The sequence below is a fragment of the Tyto alba genome, unplaced genomic scaffold (assembly GCF_018691265.1).
Source record: "Tyto alba isolate M040663 unplaced genomic scaffold, T.alba_DEE_v4.0 Super-Scaffold_1, whole genome shotgun sequence".
Classification (NCBI taxonomy): domain Eukaryota; kingdom Metazoa; phylum Chordata; class Aves; order Strigiformes; family Tytonidae; genus Tyto; species Tyto alba.
Window position 1 is genome coordinate 46,406 of NW_024881261.1, and position 18,993 is coordinate 65,398.

Here is an 18,993-nt window from a genome sequence, read left to right on the forward strand (position 1 = left end):
GCTGTCTTGAGACAGTCCTGGGGAACCTGCTTGTGCAGGGGGTAGGACCCTGTCATCTGTCATTACTGTCCCTTCCAACCTCAGCCATTCGGAAATTCTGTGATTTTGTCTGCAGCCAAGTCATTAGGCCACGAAACAGCAAGTGTAATTCAAACTAGATAAACATGAAGCAATGTAGAGGGGAAAAGGAAAATCAGACCTTAGTATTGTAACAAATAATACAATGAAAACATCATCTCAATGAACATCAACATCAAAAAGCAAATTAAATATTTGGAATTATTAAAAAAGACCTAGAGGACACAACAGAAAACATCACAAATCTTATAAAAACTGAGTCCTGCCATCTCAGATTAAAGCTTCATTTGTATCTTCAACACTACGTGAAATTTTGATTTTTGCCCATCTCAAAACTGAAAACAGTTTTGAACAAGAGAAACTGGGGTGACCGAGTTTTTGGAACAGATTCAGTACAAAACGTCTAAGACCAAATCTCTTTCACGCAGAAGAGAGATGACGAGGGGAAAGAAAACGTCTCATATCTTCAAAGTTGAATAAGGGTTAATTGCCCATACAGGCAGTAGGAGTATCAAATGAAGCTATTAGGAATAAAATTCAAAATCTTCCCCACACCCCCCAAGCCCAAATTAAAGCAAGTAGTTCTTCACAAAGTTCTAGCTCCAGAGTTTACACACAGTACCTAGTTAAGGCTCCTGACTATTGTGACACAGAGCTCTGTGGACGCTAAGTGCTCACACGGGTTCAGAGGATGATTTGACAAATTCATACAAGAAATCCACTGAGAATTATTAGACACAAATAAATCTGATTGGCGTAAAGCACAAGTCAAATATATCACACCATACTTGTCCTGTTCCATTAAGGTTGTGGACCTTCGGTCTGACTTTCTCCAACAGTTGTTACACCGTCCCAGCAATGCAGTGGCAGAAAAACATTCCTACCTACCATACCAGAAGACAGAGTCGTAAAAGGAAGTTATGATAAGAAATAAAACTAAACACTATCTTCATCCAGCAGCACATTCTAATGTCCACATTTTCACACTGAAATCTTCAATACTAGATGGTAACGCCCAAGACTAAAAGACGGTAAAAATTCTACTCATTGCATTCTTCAAATGCAACTCTGATGCAGCTGTTTATCAGCTGGAGGGAACCAGAGCAGAGGATTCAACATTTTCTATTCCAAATTTAGAAAATACCTTTTAAAATCTGTTTTTCATGCAGTGTGGTTTCCCAGTTTTTGTATAGCTCTAGCCAAATTTTAACTCTAACCTTTCAGGAAATCTCTACAAATCTCAATGCACTCACCTGCAGGTTTTACTTCTGAAAAAAAAGTTCCAACTTTTTTCCCCTCCACAATATCTGTGATGACATGACCTGAGATCTTCGGATGGGTTCCATTTGCAATCACCACAGAGGTGCCTCCTTGGAGGGCCCACAGAGCTGCTTTCACCTACAGTAAAGGATAAAGTCAGTTCCAGGAAATTAATTTGTTATTTGAATCACCACTCTCAACAAAACTTCTTGCTCCACTCTGATCTCCAGACTGGTCACTTATGCTTGCAAAGAACATTCAACACACTCCATAAATTTTCATAATGTAGCACCGAAGGAGATCATATATGTGCTTTACCCTCCTTTCCTTAACTAGCTGTCGCTTCATGAACATACTGCAAATTTTCCTAACACCCTGCTTTTTTCAAGATTTCTGCAAGGGCACTTTGATCATATGTTCTTTTTCACCATTACCGTACGTTGCAAATTCTTACTGTTTGAAGAAACACAATTTTCTTTTTCGAAAAGATTCTGTTGCCAATTTCACTGACACTGATCAACTATCAGCAATTAATCCACTTTAAGTGACCACGTGATATTACTTGTACTGTGGAGCGCTATTCTTGCTCAGGTCCTAGCCATTACCATATAACATTAAAATATTATTCAGTACCTTTATCTGTCTGAATTACTCCCTTAAAGTTTGATCAGCCTAAGCACTCCTCATGGGTCTGGTTAAAATGCAGAGGTATTCTCACTGTTTATAACCCTTTGGTGAAGCTATGAAGTTTGCTGAAGAGCTACTCTGGTTTCTACACAAAATTTCTACCTACTTTGTTCACATTTCCTGTTCATGTTCTCATTGGACTTTTTATTTATTTGCTTCTACTTTTTGCTTGGGAGTACACCCATTGTCTTAATAGTTGTTCCTTCAGTAAGCTCTATTTAAAGACTTTGACCTTCTTCAGTTTTGAATTATATGCTTTTTTATTTGGCATTTTGTTGTTATTTTGGAGGAGGATTCTGTAAGTAGAGCATTCGGAGGAGAATTTTATAAAGTATAGCATTTAGGAGTCATCTTCAAAGGTCAGGACTACAGCGTATTAAGCAACGTATAGAAGCAAGACACGTAAGATCTAGGGCAAGAAGCAAGGCTTAAACGAGAACAATCTGATGTCCACAGGCAGATGGGAACTTAAATCAGTGATACTACCGGATCATCTGTGTGCTAAAGGCTGTCATGGAGGGTTGGTGGGGAGGCAGGCACCATGTTCAACAAGAGCTCTATGAAATTTAGGGGCAGTATCTTTATAGGCATTGCCCTAACATGAAGGGCAACATGAGTTCCCTTTCTGAACTTCCGTGTTGGCGTACTGAAGTTTGCTTAGTCCTTCTACAGATTGTTAAATTTACAGTAGGACTAGCTTATTAGTAAGGGCTTTTTGAAATCCCCCATGTACTAATTAGTCCTAAAGTTAGCCCCTTTCCACACACGTGAGCCATTCTGTAAGGCATCACAAAATCATTTCTCTAAAATCTCCCCCCTCCAACATTTCACTGGTTCGTGCCAAAATACAAAAATACAAAACCAAATCCCACATGTTACCTGATGAAGAGGTATCGCCTGTGGTCTCCTTTTCTTTACCCGATTGAGGTGTAAGCAGCATTATTCCACCACTATATTTAATTACATGTCAATTATTTTATTGCAAAAGCTTCTCCAATTCTGCACTTCTACACTTTCCTAATATGGTTCTACAATTGCATATTACAGCCCAGATTCACTGGGAGACACCACCTGTCAGATACGCCTGTCACATCAAAGGGGACTACCACAGGCCCATCAACTGCTCCATTTTTCCTCAAATTTCATGCTGATAATCAAGATTCGTACTTTTCACTACCATCTGTTTATTCTATTACTGATGTTACAGTTTTCCAAAAATATCACCTAACAATATCACCTATCAATTTTCAACTGAAACAATTTGTTACAACAGCAGCACTGAGATTTGCCTCTGACTCAGACTGAGACACACCACATACCTTTAACAGATTATTGTTTTTATAATACAAGAACTCTCTGACCTTGGCAGCTTTCCCCTCAGCACCTGAATTAGTTTAAACTATTCCAGAAGCCAGATCAAGGGAGAGTTGTTTCTAAATAAGCTCTGTACATCCCATAGTTACAAACAGAACACCCAAATGCCACCTCTTTTTGCCACCTTCCAGTCCATGCTCTGACACTGAAATATGTCTTACCTGATTCTTCAGAAAAGGATATAAAACGTAAGATAACTGGTGAAGAATTTCATTTTGGTCTTTCCCTGATTAGTCAAAATCTACTTCAGTTTTTACAGACAACCTTCCAGAAGGGTCCTTAGGAAACACACACCAATTAATACTACTGTAGTGCATACCCTATCATGAGACTTGAAGTCTTACACCACACCCATGTTTATGCACTCACAGCAGTGAACACCGAGGGCATCCAACTGTACACAGAACTAAAAACCATTGACCCTCCTACCTCTACTAATCTTGTACTCAAGAACTAAAGTACCTTTGTCTCCACCAATATATCCTTCAGAAGCAAAGAGCACATGTGCAAACTCAGAAGAGAGACAAAGGTATCATACCAGATGCAAGTGACAAGAATTCCTAAAGTCTTTGGATTATCACATAAGAAAGAGTGAGGACCGACTCTTAATTTAAAACACCAACTTAATACAGTTCCAAATGTCACATTTCATAAACTACTGAAATGTAATTCATTAGCTGCTCTTTTCAATTCACATGGATCTAAAAGAGAAGCTAAAGGAATCCATACACTATTCCAGGATACTCACAGAATAACTGAGGCTGGAAAGGATCTCTGGAGATCATATAGTCCAACTACCTGCTCAAAGCAGGGTCAACTAAAGCAAGTTTCTCAGGACACCGTCCAGTCGGGTTTTGAACATCTCCAAACACTGAGATTCCACAAGCTCTCTCGGCAACCTGCTCCAGTGCTTCAGCAACCTCATCATAAAATTCTTATGTTTTGCCCTGGGTTTGAGTGGTCGGGTTTTTCTGGTAGCAGGGGAGGGGGCTACAGTGGTGGCCCCCTGTGAGAAGCTTCTCGAAGCTCTCCCAGATCCAAGTCAGACCTACCTCTGCACCAAGGCCGAGCCAATCAGCTGTGCCTCTTTGATAATGTATTTAAGAATGGACCTGGTGAGGAGGAGTCAGACCTGTGAGGAGTCAGACTTGTGGCAGCTGCATGAACACCATGGGCAGTGGAGGAACAGAGGAAGAAAGGAGTGGGGAGGTGTGCTGGAGCAGAGACTCTCTCCCTGTATTCTGTGGTGAGACAGCAGGGCAGCCACCCCCGCAGATCTACGGTAGAGCAGACACCGATTTATGGCCTGTGAGGGGCCTCGCATGGCCAACTAAGGTGTCTACACCCAAAGGAGGCTGGGATCTTGTGGGAAGCAGTAGCCCCTGCTGTTGTAGTTCAGCATTGGGAGGACTGCAGCATGTGGGGGTGTCTCACACCGGAGCAGCTAGGGAGAAGCTGCAGCCCATGGGAGGGACTCATGTCGGAGAAAGTTTGTGGAGGAGTGTCTCCGGTGAGAGGGGGGACGAAGTTCCAGAAGTTCCTTTCCCTTCTGAAGATGGAAGAAGCGGCAGCACTGACTGCACCCCTCATTCCCTGCCCCTGAGCCACTGGGGGGAGGAGGCAGAGATACTGGGAGCAGAGCTGAGCCTGGGAAGAAGGGAAAGTTGGGGGTAAAGTGCTCTTGAGATGTGGTAATGCTTCTCACTGTCCTACTCTGTTAAGTGTTGTTGTTAGCATCTGTAATAAATCCATGTTCTTTTTTTCTTCCCCTAACGAGTCTGCCTTTTGCCTGTGACCATAATGGGTGATTTGCCCCTCTCGGTCCTATCTCGAATCCCAATCCCGGCTTATTTTCCTCTTCTCAGCACTGGGGAGGAAGGGGGAAGTGAGCGGCCGGATGGTGCTCAGTTGCCCTCTGATCTCAAACCATGACACATTTCAATTTCGTTTCCTGTATTTCAGTCTGTGCCCATTGCCTCTTATCCTTGGATACTACTGAGAAGAGTCTAGCTCTGACTTCTCTACATCCTTCCTTCAGGTATTTATACACAAACCTTATCTTCTCTGGGGTAAACAATCTTAGCTCTCAGCCTCTCCTAGTGTGACAGACGCTACATATCTTTAATCATACTCATGGCTCCCCATTGGATTCACTGTAGTATGCCATGTCCTTCTTATATCACAGTGTCCAGAACCAGACACAACTCTACAGATGTTGTCTCACTAGTAGACTGAATGGAGGGAAATAATAATTTCCCTTGAACTGCTGGCTATGTTCTTTCTAATGCAACCCAGGGTGCTGCTGGCCTGCTTCATGCAAAGGACATATTGCTGGCTCACATTTCACTTGGTGTCTGCCAGAACCCCTACATGCTTTTCAGTGAGGCTGCTTTCCAGCCAGTCAACTCCCCAGCCAATACCAGTAAATGGAGTTGTTCCTCCCTAGGTGTAGGACATGGCATTTTCCATTACTGAACTCCAGAAGGTTCCTGTCTGACATTTCTGCAGCCTGCCAAGATTCATCTGAACAGCAGCACAGTCAACTTGTCTATCTCCCTTTCCCACATCTTTCTTCCCTTCCCAATAACAAAACAAATGTTCTATATTTCTACCTTGGCTTCCATGCCTCCCATTCCCACTCGGGATTTGGTTCCAAATGTTACAGACTGCTGGTCTCCCGGGTAGAAGATGTCAATGAGCTTTGCATCATCTGATCCTGGAGGGCTGTCAAAGAGTCCTGAAATGAAAATCTGTTAGTGTTATATACCCTCATCTCCAAAGCTCACCATGTAATAGAAAAAAAAAAAAAAATCCAAGAGGCTGAAAAGCTGTGTTCCACTTTACAGGATTGAAAACTGTCACTGAACCCCACTCTTTGTAGGACTGAAAGCATGAAACACTTAACAGGCAGACTCAAGGGATATAGCTTTACCGAAAGCTTAACAAGTAAGGAATGGAAAACCCACATGCTGAATAGCAGCACACAAGCTGGGAGGTAGTGACATTTGGTTGACGTTAGAGAAACAGTTTACAGCTTTTATATATTCAAAGTCAGGCTTACATATACAAGCCCACAACTGAACAGGCAAAGGATAGTGCTCCTCACAAAAATCTCAGATGATGTTTTTGAATGCTGAGATGTATGGTGATAAATCAGGCAATTCAGAAATACGTAAAAAGGGTAGCTATCAAATTCTGCTAAGACGGACACAACACTACGGAGACATACTCTTACTATTTTTTTTAAAAACCTAGTAATTTTATGTAACTATGTTTGGAGCTGAATGACGACGTTGTTTACTTAACACATTAAACTCTACCACCACACTTCCCAGAAATTCTGTGTGAACGAATACTAGCATTACAAATTAGAATGCACAAGTGCAGACTATCTGTGTCCTTCCTTGATAACTTGGGAAGGAAAAGACACACAACTTTCCATAAACAAGATGTCACATCGAATACGCCTGGAGGATGGGGGTGTTGACAGTTAATGTTTTTTACAAGTTGATTTGACTACTGCTTTGATGAGGTGTTCTCAGGCAGTCGTTTCAACTAGAATCAACCATGAAATCCAGCTGAATCTGGTAAAAGAAACTGTGTTTATGGGAAGGCACCTCCTTCTTCCTCAGGGCCTACAATATGTGCCGAAGTCCAGGATTCTCTGAAAGAAACACATCTGAAGAAAAGGAAAAGACTATGTGACTGGGGTGATGTGGACTGCACTGATCTGAAACTGCACCCACTATCCTCCTCTCTCTAGGAAAAGAACTTCAGCATCCATAGGTGACAGACTCATGCCAAGGCAGCACATCTCAGAAGACCAGAACAGTGTAAGCCAAATGTCTGGGAGAGAAAAATCTAGCAAGTGTCTGGTATCTGGAAGGCAATGACCAGGACTTGTAATGCACCTATAATTCACTGAAAACAGAACCTGCTGCCAGAAGAAACAAACTACTGTACAATAGTATTTGTCTTAGACTCCTGATTCTAAACACACAGCCTTTATCCTGCATATTACTCACGACTATATCATAAAATTCTGAGAAGCTAGCAGAAGTACCATAGTACATATAGTATTCTGGCTTCTGGAACAAGCCTCAAGTTCACATGCATTCTCACCCAACCAGATTCAACAGTGTGGTAGACAGCCTGGCTTATACAACAGCATCAGCTGTATATGCCTTAAGGTATATGCCTTAAGGAGTTATGTGGTACATTCTAATTGTCCCTGTAAAATATATGAACTGAAGTGATCAGTAAAACCTGAACACGGGTTGGTTTGACTATCTGATGTACTTCAATAAAACAAGAAAGTAAAAAAATGAATCCACAAACCTTCTACATCTGAGAGAACAATCAGGAGATCAGTTTTCATTTCCACAGCCAGTCGCGCTGCTAGACTGTCATTATCCTTCACACTAATCACCTGCAGTGCACATGCATATATCAGCAGAACTGAATAGCAGGAGGAACTAGGAAACACTTGGCTGCAACACACAAAAGCAAGCTAACTCGGCACTACCAAGTCCTTCTGAGCTACTTTCTTCACACCCACTAAGTGGAAACTTAGAAGGTGATCTTTGCGTTAAAGCACATATGCTTTTGGAACCCAGTAAAGCAATATCAAAATAAAAAAGCAGTGTGATCAGTACCTGAATTCTCTACCTTGGTGCCCAGTGACAGGACAAGAGGTACTAACTGAGCCTGCTTTAAGTGGAGGCGCTGGACTAGAGAACCTGCAGAAGTCCCTTCGAACTTCAACTATTCAGTGAAAACTAAACTGGGCATGCTTGCTCTTGGCAAAGTAGACATCATTTCTCCTGCTTTCATCCCACAGCACACTGTATCACACCAGAAACATACAGGTCACCATAGTTTTCCAATACTCTGTCAACATTACTAGTTTTGTATGTTTCTTTCCCTGATGCAGGTTTCACAGGTCCCCAGTTATGGCATTAGTGAAATACACATTAGTGTTGTACCATCTACAAGCAGGATCCAGCCCCTTGCAATACTTTACCCACATTTACCCCCTGCAGATCACTGTTCGGTTCTGGAGGTGGGACAACCGCATCATTAGTGTTAATTATGGGGACGATATTCATTCTTAAAAGCTCATGCAATGTTCCATTTAAGTTCCGACGCTTCTGTTCATCATGGAAATCCAGGTTGGTGACTAAAATCTAAAAGGAGGAACAAGAAATTAATACATACTTAGCCTACCACTTTTCCCGAGAAGAACATCATAAACGTAGGTATTAACATACCATAACAGATCAGGCATGCCCTTCAGGTCCCTAAAGAAACATGAGCCGCATTTAAAGGCTAAAAAATACAAGTGAAAGATATTCTTTGCACATTTTCAGGTTTATACGCCTTAACTTCCACTGGAACCTATAATGGCCTTTCTTGAGCTGACAGATCACAGGCTCCAGGAATCAACTTGGAAAAAAAATCATAAGCAGAACATAAATGCTGATGATAACTACTAAAATCCTAAACAGTTCAACAGATTACTCAAGACACTGCCTCTCCTGTTTCTTCTCCCAGTGTAATGTTTCTACTGTTGCAAGCAGAAATGATGCTTTGTCTCATGACTTTTCTTCAGCTCTAGAACTCACTTGCTTTTCTGAAATAATCTTGGTCTTAAAGCCTCCTGCACACAACAACTACACCACACAAATGTTACAACAGCACTTTGAATCAATGTGCACACTGATGTTTTTGTCATGGGCAAGTCATTCTTTTAAATTGAAGGAATGATAGCTGTTTACAGATTCAAAAAAGATTATAATCCAGCACAACCTATAGTGATTGTTAGCTATACTGCAAACATTTTAGTGATATCAGCTATACTGTATTACAAGAACTTCTTCCAAGCCAGACTTCATACTAGGCTCCTAAATTAATTGGAAGTGTCTAGACAAATAAGGCCTTATAGTTGATAAATACTCTGAGAATACAGAATTGCAAGATCAGCAAAGCCTGTTTAAGAGTAGTTCAATTAATACAGTTGCAGCATGCAGTATAGGTAGAAGACCCAGGCTAGGGATACCATCACCCACAAATTAGAAAGTTTTAAGGAACATATGGACAGCAAGTTCTGAAGTGTGGATATGGACTTCTGTCAGCTTTACAGAATGTGTGACAGTTCAGCCACTTGTGATTTTTAAACACTCACTTTGGATCACCAACTTTAGGTTTTGTGAAGAGAGTTTAGAAGACACCACCACCACCTGCCCCATACACAAGAGCAGGACACATATGAACTCCAAAAAGAAAAAGCCTATTTGTTTCACTTTGATGATAGATAACTCCATTTCAGAAATACTTAGCAAGGCACTCCTGTATAAGCTACCATTTACGCTACAATAATAAGCCCCTGAACTAGGATGGCAATGGAAATGCAAGACTACAGTAAAGACAACAGCATATAAAACATGGAAAAAATCCAAGAACCATTCCATCACTGACTGAAGTAGCAAGTCAGTCTAGGAAAGAAGGAATCCCTTACTTGAGCTGCACAGATGCTGTACTGCGTAAACATGGCCTCGTACAGAGCCATTAGTCCACTCTGGCCAGCTGCAGCACAGGCTCGGGCCTCCAAGACTGGAATAGCCTACAAAGATAAAGAACAGCTGTCAGGCAGTGACTTGAGCAGGTACCACCCAACATTCAAGGAAAAGCAGGAATGCTGCCAGCCACTCACCATATCTTTTAGCTGACTCTGGCCTGAATGAAGCGCTTGTCTCACACTCTGAGAAAGCAAGATCTCATGACGTAATCGCTGCTTTCCAAAAGCTACAGCACCACTGGTGACAATCATCATCTCTCGGCCCTGATTTTGCAGCATTGACACCTGTAATTATAGAACATAAGAAATATGGCCTGGAGTATGACCACTGCTAGCATGACAATTCTGGCTATTATAGATAACCTTACGCTCACCAGTTCTTGCTGACACAAGTATTTCACTTTATCCATGGATAAGCAATGCAAGGCAACCACCCTCTAAGATGCTCCTGCACACCTTCCTAGCCACTTAGCAGATATGCAAAGGACTGCACATAATCTATAGCTTCTGCTAAACTTTCTTTTCACAATACTTATTTTTATGACAATCATGCTGGAATTTTCACAATACATATCACATACTAACACTTCTATGTCTCTCACCCCACCATCTCCATTGCTACACGTAAGAAAATATATGAAAAGGCTGTGAAACAGCAGCTGTACCTTCCACCAACCTTCTTATTCACCACCCATTCTCAAAGTTGCCATTATACAGTAACTTAGTATTCTAGAAGTGAAGAAGCTAACTCTGATAGTACAGCTTTTAATTACTTCTTTCTTACATACATCTGGCCAGATTCCTTTCAAAGCTCTAAAGCTAAATGTCTTAGATAAATTAATTTATTATGTTAACTTTACTTCCCAGTGAAGACATATCCAATCTCCCCCAGAGGTTATAATTTCATTTTGGAGAACCAATCCACGAGTTGATCCCAACAGTTTTTCCTACGAGGTTTAAAGCTTTCTCCTGGAGGAAATCTGTAAATGCTCAGGTAATCAAGAAGGGTCTACTCCTTCTGCTGACTTCACAAACTACTAGATCCAACTAATGTCCCAGTCATGTCTTAAATATTGCATAAAAATCTCACTGTGCAAATCTCTCCCTCTATACTGGGTCTGGCTGAGATGGAGTTAACTTTCTTCATAGGGGTCCATAAGGTGCTGTTTTGGATTTCAGGACTCAAACACTGTTGATACCATTCCATTGTTTTGCCTATTGCTAAATAGTACTTGCATAGCAAAGCCTTCTATTTTTCCCATGCTGAGCAGTACATGCACAGCACCAAGGCTTTCTTTTTCCCACTGTGTCCCATCACAGCAGTTAGGGTAGGGGCTGGGCAAGAAGTTCAGAGAGGACACGTTTGGGACAGCTGACATGACCTAGCTAAAGGGACATTCCATAGCATATAATGTCACGCTCAGTAATAAAACCGGGGTAGCAGAATAAGAAAGGGCAGCGGGTTGCCTCCCAAGCTGGCTGTCACTTGGGGCATCGGTCTGCTTGTGTAAGATAGTGAGCGATTGCCTTAGCATCGCTTATTTCTTTTCCCCTTTCCTTCACTTATTAAACTGTCTTTATTTCAACCCATGAGTTTTCTTACTTTTGCTCCTCCTATTTTCTTCCTAATTTGATTAGTGGTGGGATGGAGGTGTGGAGAGCAAACAAGCATCTCTGTGGGTGCTTAGCTGCTGGTTGGGGTCAACCCACCACACCGCCAAACACAGATTTACTGAATTACATGCTTTATGCTACCACAGCACACGTAGATGAAAAAGGGAAGGGTCAACACATTGCTTTAAAATGCCATCACCGTTTTATGAGTTTTTTCTAGTCTTCTGTGCCATCCAACAATCACCAAGTATCTGAAGTTAAAACAAACATTCCACTTCAGTCACTGAATTACCTGCTCTACAATAGATGCCAGCCTCCCAAGGGCCAAGCCGCACTCATCCCCTCTAGTCACAACAGCACTACCTAGCTTCACTACAATCCGCTTTGCATGCTTCAGCTCACTGCGGTGTGCAAACGATTTTCCATGTGCACGGCTCAGTGGCATGGTGATAAACGGGATGTTGCTCCAACAACGGATGGATTCATTCTTTAATCTTCGGTTATGGTGAGGGAGATCTGTGGAAAAAGACATACAGACAAAAAAAAAATAAAATTGCTGTTTAAAGTGTTTCATTGAGACTTTAAGCCCTTGAAGTCATGTGATATTTCCTCCCTTTCCAAGGCTAAAGCTTACAGTACACTGGTTTTGGTGACAGGGAATGAGAAGTTAGCTTTCAAGTCACCAAAATAAAGTGAGAACCAATAATATCTGAGCAGTAGTAACCATCCCTAAGGTATATAAGATAATATCCCATGTGTCACAGAGCTTTGGCTCTGGGAATCTAAAAGATCAAACTGAAGGACACTGTAAAAGAGCCCATACAGCTCACATCAGAAGTAGTAGTTTTGAAAACAATCTCTTTTGCCTTGCCTCATTAGAGAGTTTTCCTGTCTGTAGTAGTGCAGAAATCTTGACTGTTAAGAAAGAAAAGAAACACAGCTTTTACAACATCTGAGTCAGGTATTTTCATGTTGCTCAAACTAGAGGCAGCAGAAAGGGGATGACGGACATGTGAACTGGAAGTCTCCTACCTACAACATAAATAGGCATCGAAGGGACAAGAGACAGTCACAGCATTACTTGCGTAAGATACAAGATACATAAGGCTGGCACTTTGTCCGAGTCAGTGAGCTAGGGAACATTTCTCAGCGAAATCTTTGTTTTCAAAATTCCTGCAAAGGACAGTAAGACCACTCTCAGCATAGCAGATTAAAGGGAGTAGTGCCTAGTAAGGTACAATCACAAGGAACAGCCTCTATCCTTTCTAATTGACAAAGAAGTGGACCCAAGCACACACAGTCCCAAAGTTAAGTTGAAGGAATGAAGGCAGATAGAAAGTACTTCTAGCACACTTCATATGAAGTTTTGCAGAGCCACAGTGAATCGTGTCTGAAAAACAAGTCATCCAGATAAGAATGCCTACAATCCAAGTGTGTCAATTGGATAATTAATACACTATGGACAAACCATATTACATGAAAAATATTTGAAACCACATTTCCTTATCCTCCATCTATTTCTTCTTGTATTACTATTCAGAAACTGCATTGAATCAGCTCAACTTTTAGCCAGTCTCAAAAATACCAGTATAGCAAAAAAGGAGAACACTTCTGATGTAATTACAGAAAAAATGGCTACTGAGACTACACGCTGGGACTGAAAAGGCAACTTAGTCAAAAGATGGCATACATTCATGGAAAAATTATGAAGACGACCACACTGGATGCTATTGAAAGGCATTTAAAGAACAATGCAATCATCAGGCACAGCGAACATGGGTTCACAATGGGAAAGTCCTGTTACTACCTGATTTGGTATCTTCTTACAATAAGGTCACCCACCCAGTGAATGAAGGGAAGGTGGTGGATGTCATTTTTGGGGATTTTAGGGAGGCTTTTCACACTGTTCCTCAGAGCATCCTTTTGGACAAGTTGTTCAGCACTGACATGAGCAAGTTCACAGTGTGCTGGGTGAAGAACTGGCTGGACAGCAGGGCTCAAAGGGTTGCAGCAAATCGGCCTACATCTGACTAGTGACTGGCCACCAGCAGTGTTCCTCAGGACTCAATCCTAAGGCCAGTGCTATTCAATATTTTTATCAATGATCTGGATGCAGGGGTTGATTGTACCATTCGCAAGGGCCTCTTGTCCCTAGGGAGAGCCAACAGCACCTCCCAGTTTAGTATCATCAGTAGAATTGCTGAGGAATGTAGACAGATTGGAGCATTGGGCAATCAATCATCAGTAGCATGAAATTTAACAAGAACAAATGCTGAATTCTGCACTGGGGACACTGGACACAAGTATAAATTGGGAGAGGAGTGGCTGGAGACCAGCCCTGTGGAATGGGATATGTGGGTGCTGGTCAGCAGCAGACTCAGGAGGAGCCAGCAGTGTGCCCCGGCACCAAGAGGGCAAAACGCATTCTGGGGTACATCAAACACAGCATAACCAGACAGTCAAAAGATGGGATTATCCTGATGTATTTATTGCTGGTGCAGCCTCACCCTGAGTACTGTGTGCAGTTCTGGGCCTCACAGTTTAAGAAGGGTGTGAAGGTCCTCGAATGTGTCCAGAGGAGGGCAGCAAATAAGGTGACAGGGCTGGAAAGCACATCCTGTGAGGAGCAGCCGAGGACACAGGGTTTGTCTAGATGGGAGAGAAGGAGGCCGAGGAGCGACCTCATTGCTCTCTGCAGCTTCCTAAGGAGGGGACATGGAGCAGGAGGTGCTGAACTCTTCCCCCTGGGATCCAGGGACAGGACACGTGGGAATTGTTCAAAGCTGCGTCAGGGGAGGTTCAGACTGGACATGAGGAAACATTTGTTTATCGAGAGGTTGGTCAAACCCTGGAACAGGCTTCCTGGAGGGGTGGTCGATGCCTCAAGCCTAGTTAGACTGGCAAGTTAGACTGGCCCCAAGCCAGTTAGACTGGACTGAGTTGTGGTATCAGCTCCCACATTACATAAACAAAACATTTCTGGTGATGCAAGCCCATTAACTTGACTCATATGCAATTAGGGAGAAACCAATATAGCCATCCAGTCAACTTTTTGGACAAATAGGTTTCTAGGCATTCCAGTTTTTATATCCAGTATCTTGTCAACAATTTCACTTCCTTAATAAAGAAGGGGAAACATATGAAAAAGACTTAAATATTTGGCACTGCAGATCCTTTTATGTAACACGCATGAGGCTTGCTTCAAAGGGGTTAAGAAGCAGAATTTCAAAACACAAACGATCTGAACAGGATCACAACATAAACAGTGGAGAACAAAATGAAACTGTGATGAACGCTCAATCCAGCTTTAAAATGCAACTGATGAAGTAACCGGAGTCACTCCAACACTGGATACTGGCTACTGTCAATACTAAGGAACAATTTTCATAGTGTTACCTATGAGTAGCTTACTGAATTTGGGAAATACAGAATATTTAAAAGTACTGCAAATGCAGAAGTCAACAGAGCTATAGCCAGAAAGTTTAGCGTTTTCAAGATTTCAACATTAATTCATATAAATATTAACAAAAGAGAACTGTTCACACACAGACCAATGGGAAATTAATCTTGCAAGCAACAGTTAATCTCTTGATCTAATACAGTCTGTCTATCCCTGACTTCTCTATTTCAGACCACTAGTCAAATAGACAGTGAATGGTTCTCTCAAGTTAGGTTTTCAGGGAACAGCTATTTACAGGGCATCTATATATTTACACTCAGGCTTCCTGCAAGCATCTTTCCAATTTTATCTAATCCAAATGAATTTGAGCTTCACACCTTACTTTACTCAAGACATCAGTGGGCTGAAAACTCAGATGGGGGTGCCGGCATAATCAATTCTTGTTTTTCAGGAATGTATGAGGTTGAAATAAAGAATTCTTACAGTAGCGGTACCTTCACAACTGATTTTTTTTTTGCTTGAAATGCACATCGGAATGAAAAATAGACCCTCTCAGACATCCAGCCAAGTATTATTGAGTTAAGGGAGAAAACATTAAGAAAGCAAAGCTTCAACTGCAGCTCACTCTAGGGGGTTATAAATTTTGAATTATGTTAATGAGATGATTTTTCTTTCAACACAGGAAAGAGAATAGACATGCCCAGACATATACTAACCAACATTATTACAAACATGTGCTTTCTCTCATACATACATAAACGGGAAATGGCTGCGATGGCATGTGGCGATAACACAAAGCACCATCCAGATGAACGGACAAGAGGGCTCAGAGCTGCTCGACACAACATTTTGAGATGCCTTCTGCAAATCAAGGATATCTGTAAGTTAAAAGGAAGGGAGGAAGGGGGAAAACTGGTTAAATATCAGTGAATTTCCATCTCTATTTCTCTCCTCACCTGCCCCTCCACCCCAAGTCCTCTTTGTCCTGTACAGTCTTAATGCAATTTCCTTGTGCAAGAGACTGACAGCCCAGTCTCTCCATTTTGCAGAATTCTCAGACTGTGACTTAAAAAAACTGAAGGCCCCTGTTCCCTACCTGCTGACAGAAGATCATTATTAAAGATCAAGGACAAACCATGGTTCCTCGTGGAGGGAAAAGACTATTAGTGAGTGTACCTACATTGAAGAAAAGTCATAACTTTGTCCGCAGAGAAGCCTGGAAGGAAAAAAAAAAAAATAAAAAAAAAGTGTAGCGGTGGTATCAACCAGATTTCTCTGTACATCCCATGACAGAGCACCTACTATACCTACACCTCATGAATCTCAGCTCTATTCAGTACAGAAGATAATCTGATTCACTTTTTCCCGAGCACTACCGAATGACAAGATGTTAACCATGGTTACAAGTAAGGACACCAATTTCCAAGGTATTTGGCACTAGTTTCCCTTGACTAAACTTGTCAATACTCGGGATTCTTGGAATTCAAAATTCAATAGAGCAAGTACCCAGCAAACAAGGGATACAAAATTAGCAATTTCCTATGACAAGTTGACTATGACTAGTTGAAGTGATGCATCCAGTATCACAAAGGAAACAACGGAGAGTAACAACAACCCAGTTCTCCCTGACAGTGCTTAAGCCATGAAGCCCCTCATCCTTTTACAAAATTTTGCTTCCTTTACTTGCTTTCAATCCATCCCTCCGTACCACTGGAATAGAGCAAATAACAGAAGCTGTAGTAGGGAGAAAGTAGTGAAGAGAGGACAAGATGAGCTCAAAGTAACTACACTGGAAGACTACTATTACAAATACAGTGACAATTATAGCACCTGGCAGTTCTGGCATACCTGCACATGAACACTTGAAGTTGCTTCATTACCCTGCATCAGTGTACTGTTATTATACCTCATTATAATCCTTTCCAAAATATGCACTTCTGCAAAAGACTAGGCAGCCACCAACAGGTAATGGTTCTCCCATTTTGTCTAGTAAAGATTAATATTGTTAAAATGCCATCCTGTATAATCTGCAATGTCCCTCCAATTCTGTAGTTCATCTGAAATGCCAGTCTTGACCACTGACAGGATGAGGCAGACAAGACTCAGAGCAGACTGGTACCTTTAACAACAACCTTTAACAGTGATTTTTTAGTCTGTTGGCTGCAGGCCCATGCAATGTCCACAACTATTTGCAGTGAGCTGATAAAATTAAATAAACTTTTTTCACAGTTTTATATATATAAAGGCCAATATCTCAACTGAGTCTTAGGACATTCCACAAGTGAAAAAAATCCGGAAACCAAACTCCTATAGAAAGAGCTATGCTATACTACACTTAAGCAAATAAGCAGAGATAAATCAAGTTCCAACAAAATGTACACAAGTATAATGAAGTAAGTCTTTAACATAACACAAATAAGTCATCTGAAACATTCAGGGGGCTTTGTTACCTTACCAACTAGAACTTTTGTAATTAAAAATATAAGTAAATCTGCAGCTCTTAGTGCAAACAAAAAACCAATAAACCTTTCCAGAGGGAAGCCAGTTCAGAAGAACCAAAATAATGAAAAGCTTCAAATAAACTGTCTTTAGAACAATTCCCAAATAGCTTTGCCCAGGTTCTGTAGAAGTTATAGGCACAGAGAACAGGCAATTCAAAGCAACATGTACCATGCAATTCTTTTCTACCAAGAATCCATTCCAGCAGGACAGTGTGGTCACAGCAGTCTGCATCTACTGACATTGCCTCGTGCAGCGAAATAAACCCCTATGACTGGCCTGGCAGAACTGCTGTAACACTGTGCAACCCGAGTGTCTCAAAAGATACCATCTGCAGAAATTCAGTATTATTCCTTTTTGTTATACCTTGTCCATAAATAGGCTAAGCAGCACAAGCAGGGCTAGAGACAGGACTGGGGCCTCCAGCTGCGTGTCCTGGAAAGGGCAAGCTGAGGACCTGAGCGATTCACAACAGGGACAAGCAGCAGAACCCGCTCAAGAACAGACAGGAAGCTTTGCTTACCAAAATGCAACGGCAGACAAATGACTTGCTGCGCATTTATCAGCGCCAGCCACAGGCGTCGCTTCCTGCCCAAGCACTCCGGCCCACCGGGATCCCCGTCCCCGACCGCTCCCGCCGCGCGGATCCCTCAGAGGAGCGGCGCTTGCCGAGACGCCACGCGCGACAGAGGGCCCGCGCGCCGGCCTCGCCGCGCGAGGCAGAGCCACCTGACCCGCCGCAGCCAATCCCCCGCCGCGCAGCGGCGGGCGCCACATCAGCGAGGCACGCGCGGACGGGGAGCCAACCGCCGGCTGATGCAACGCGGCGCGGCCCCGCCCACCGGCACGCGCACCCTGCCGTCCTGCTGCCCCAGCGGGTGATGTAACTCCTCTCCACGTTGCAGCACAAAATCCAGGGCTGTACAAGTTACAGCATTAACGACTGTTTTCTGTCTCGTCCCAGACTAGCCCAGACAGCCCGACCCACCGCACAGGCTGCCCAGCCATCCCCCACGCGCAGCTTCCCTGACCTCGGTTCACTGTTCTCAGGTGTTTGAAGTCTGATGCAGGCAGCAGGTGAAAGAGATCTGTAGGCAAACTTCTGAGAGTGGCTTTACCTCCTTAGGCCCTTTATCTCCTTTCTCTCCACTGTAGCCCAAACCCCTCCACAAAGGCAAGAGTGCTGGCTTTGCTCGACATTTATCTCCCATATCCCATTTGCATTCATTTATAAATTATGAGAATCCTAGAATCATTTAGGTTGTAAAAGACTCGTAAGATCATCGAGTCTGACTGTAAGCCTAAAGCTGCCAAGTCCACCTCTAAACCATGTTCCCAAGTGCCACATCTATGCTTCTTTGAAGTACTTGCAGGGATGGTGACTACCACTCCTGTGGGCAGCCTGTTCCAGTGCTTGACAACCCCTTCAGTGAATAATTTTTTCCTAATATTCAATCTAAACCTCCCCCACTGCAACCTGAGGTCTCTTCCTCTCGTCCTATCA

At 42.5% G+C, this 18,993-nt stretch overlaps 1 protein-coding gene across 8 annotated transcripts in view; it reads right to left on the reverse strand.

Moving 5' to 3' along the window:
- Positions 1-18,235, reverse strand: part of ALDH18A1 (aldehyde dehydrogenase 18 family member A1) — a 31,983-nt gene extending 13,748 nt beyond the window's left edge. Inside the window, exons 1-10 of one of the 8 annotated variants that reach the window (XM_033001298.2) lie at positions 18,013-18,235; positions 16,171-16,206; positions 15,745-15,868; positions 11,883-12,106; positions 10,112-10,261; positions 9,917-10,021; positions 8,427-8,585; positions 7,738-7,828; positions 6,012-6,136; positions 1,332-1,476 (exon numbers count right to left, since the gene is read on the reverse strand). In XM_033001298.2, the coding sequence (XP_032857189.1) occupies positions 1,332-1,476; positions 6,012-6,136; positions 7,738-7,828; positions 8,427-8,585; positions 9,917-10,021; positions 10,112-10,261; positions 11,883-12,106; positions 15,745-15,838 (1,093 nt within the window). In that variant the 5' untranslated portion in view covers positions 15,839-15,868; positions 16,171-16,206; positions 18,013-18,235. Of the gene's footprint in view, positions 1-1,331; positions 1,477-6,011; positions 6,137-7,737; positions 7,829-8,426; positions 8,586-9,916; positions 10,022-10,111; positions 10,262-11,882; positions 12,107-15,744; positions 15,869-16,086; positions 16,207-18,012 lie in introns of those variants that run through there. The other 7 variants (XM_033001296.2, XM_033001297.2, XM_033001294.2 and 4 more) reach the window with 7 other exon arrangements.
- Positions 18,236-18,993: the final 758 nt, after the last annotated feature.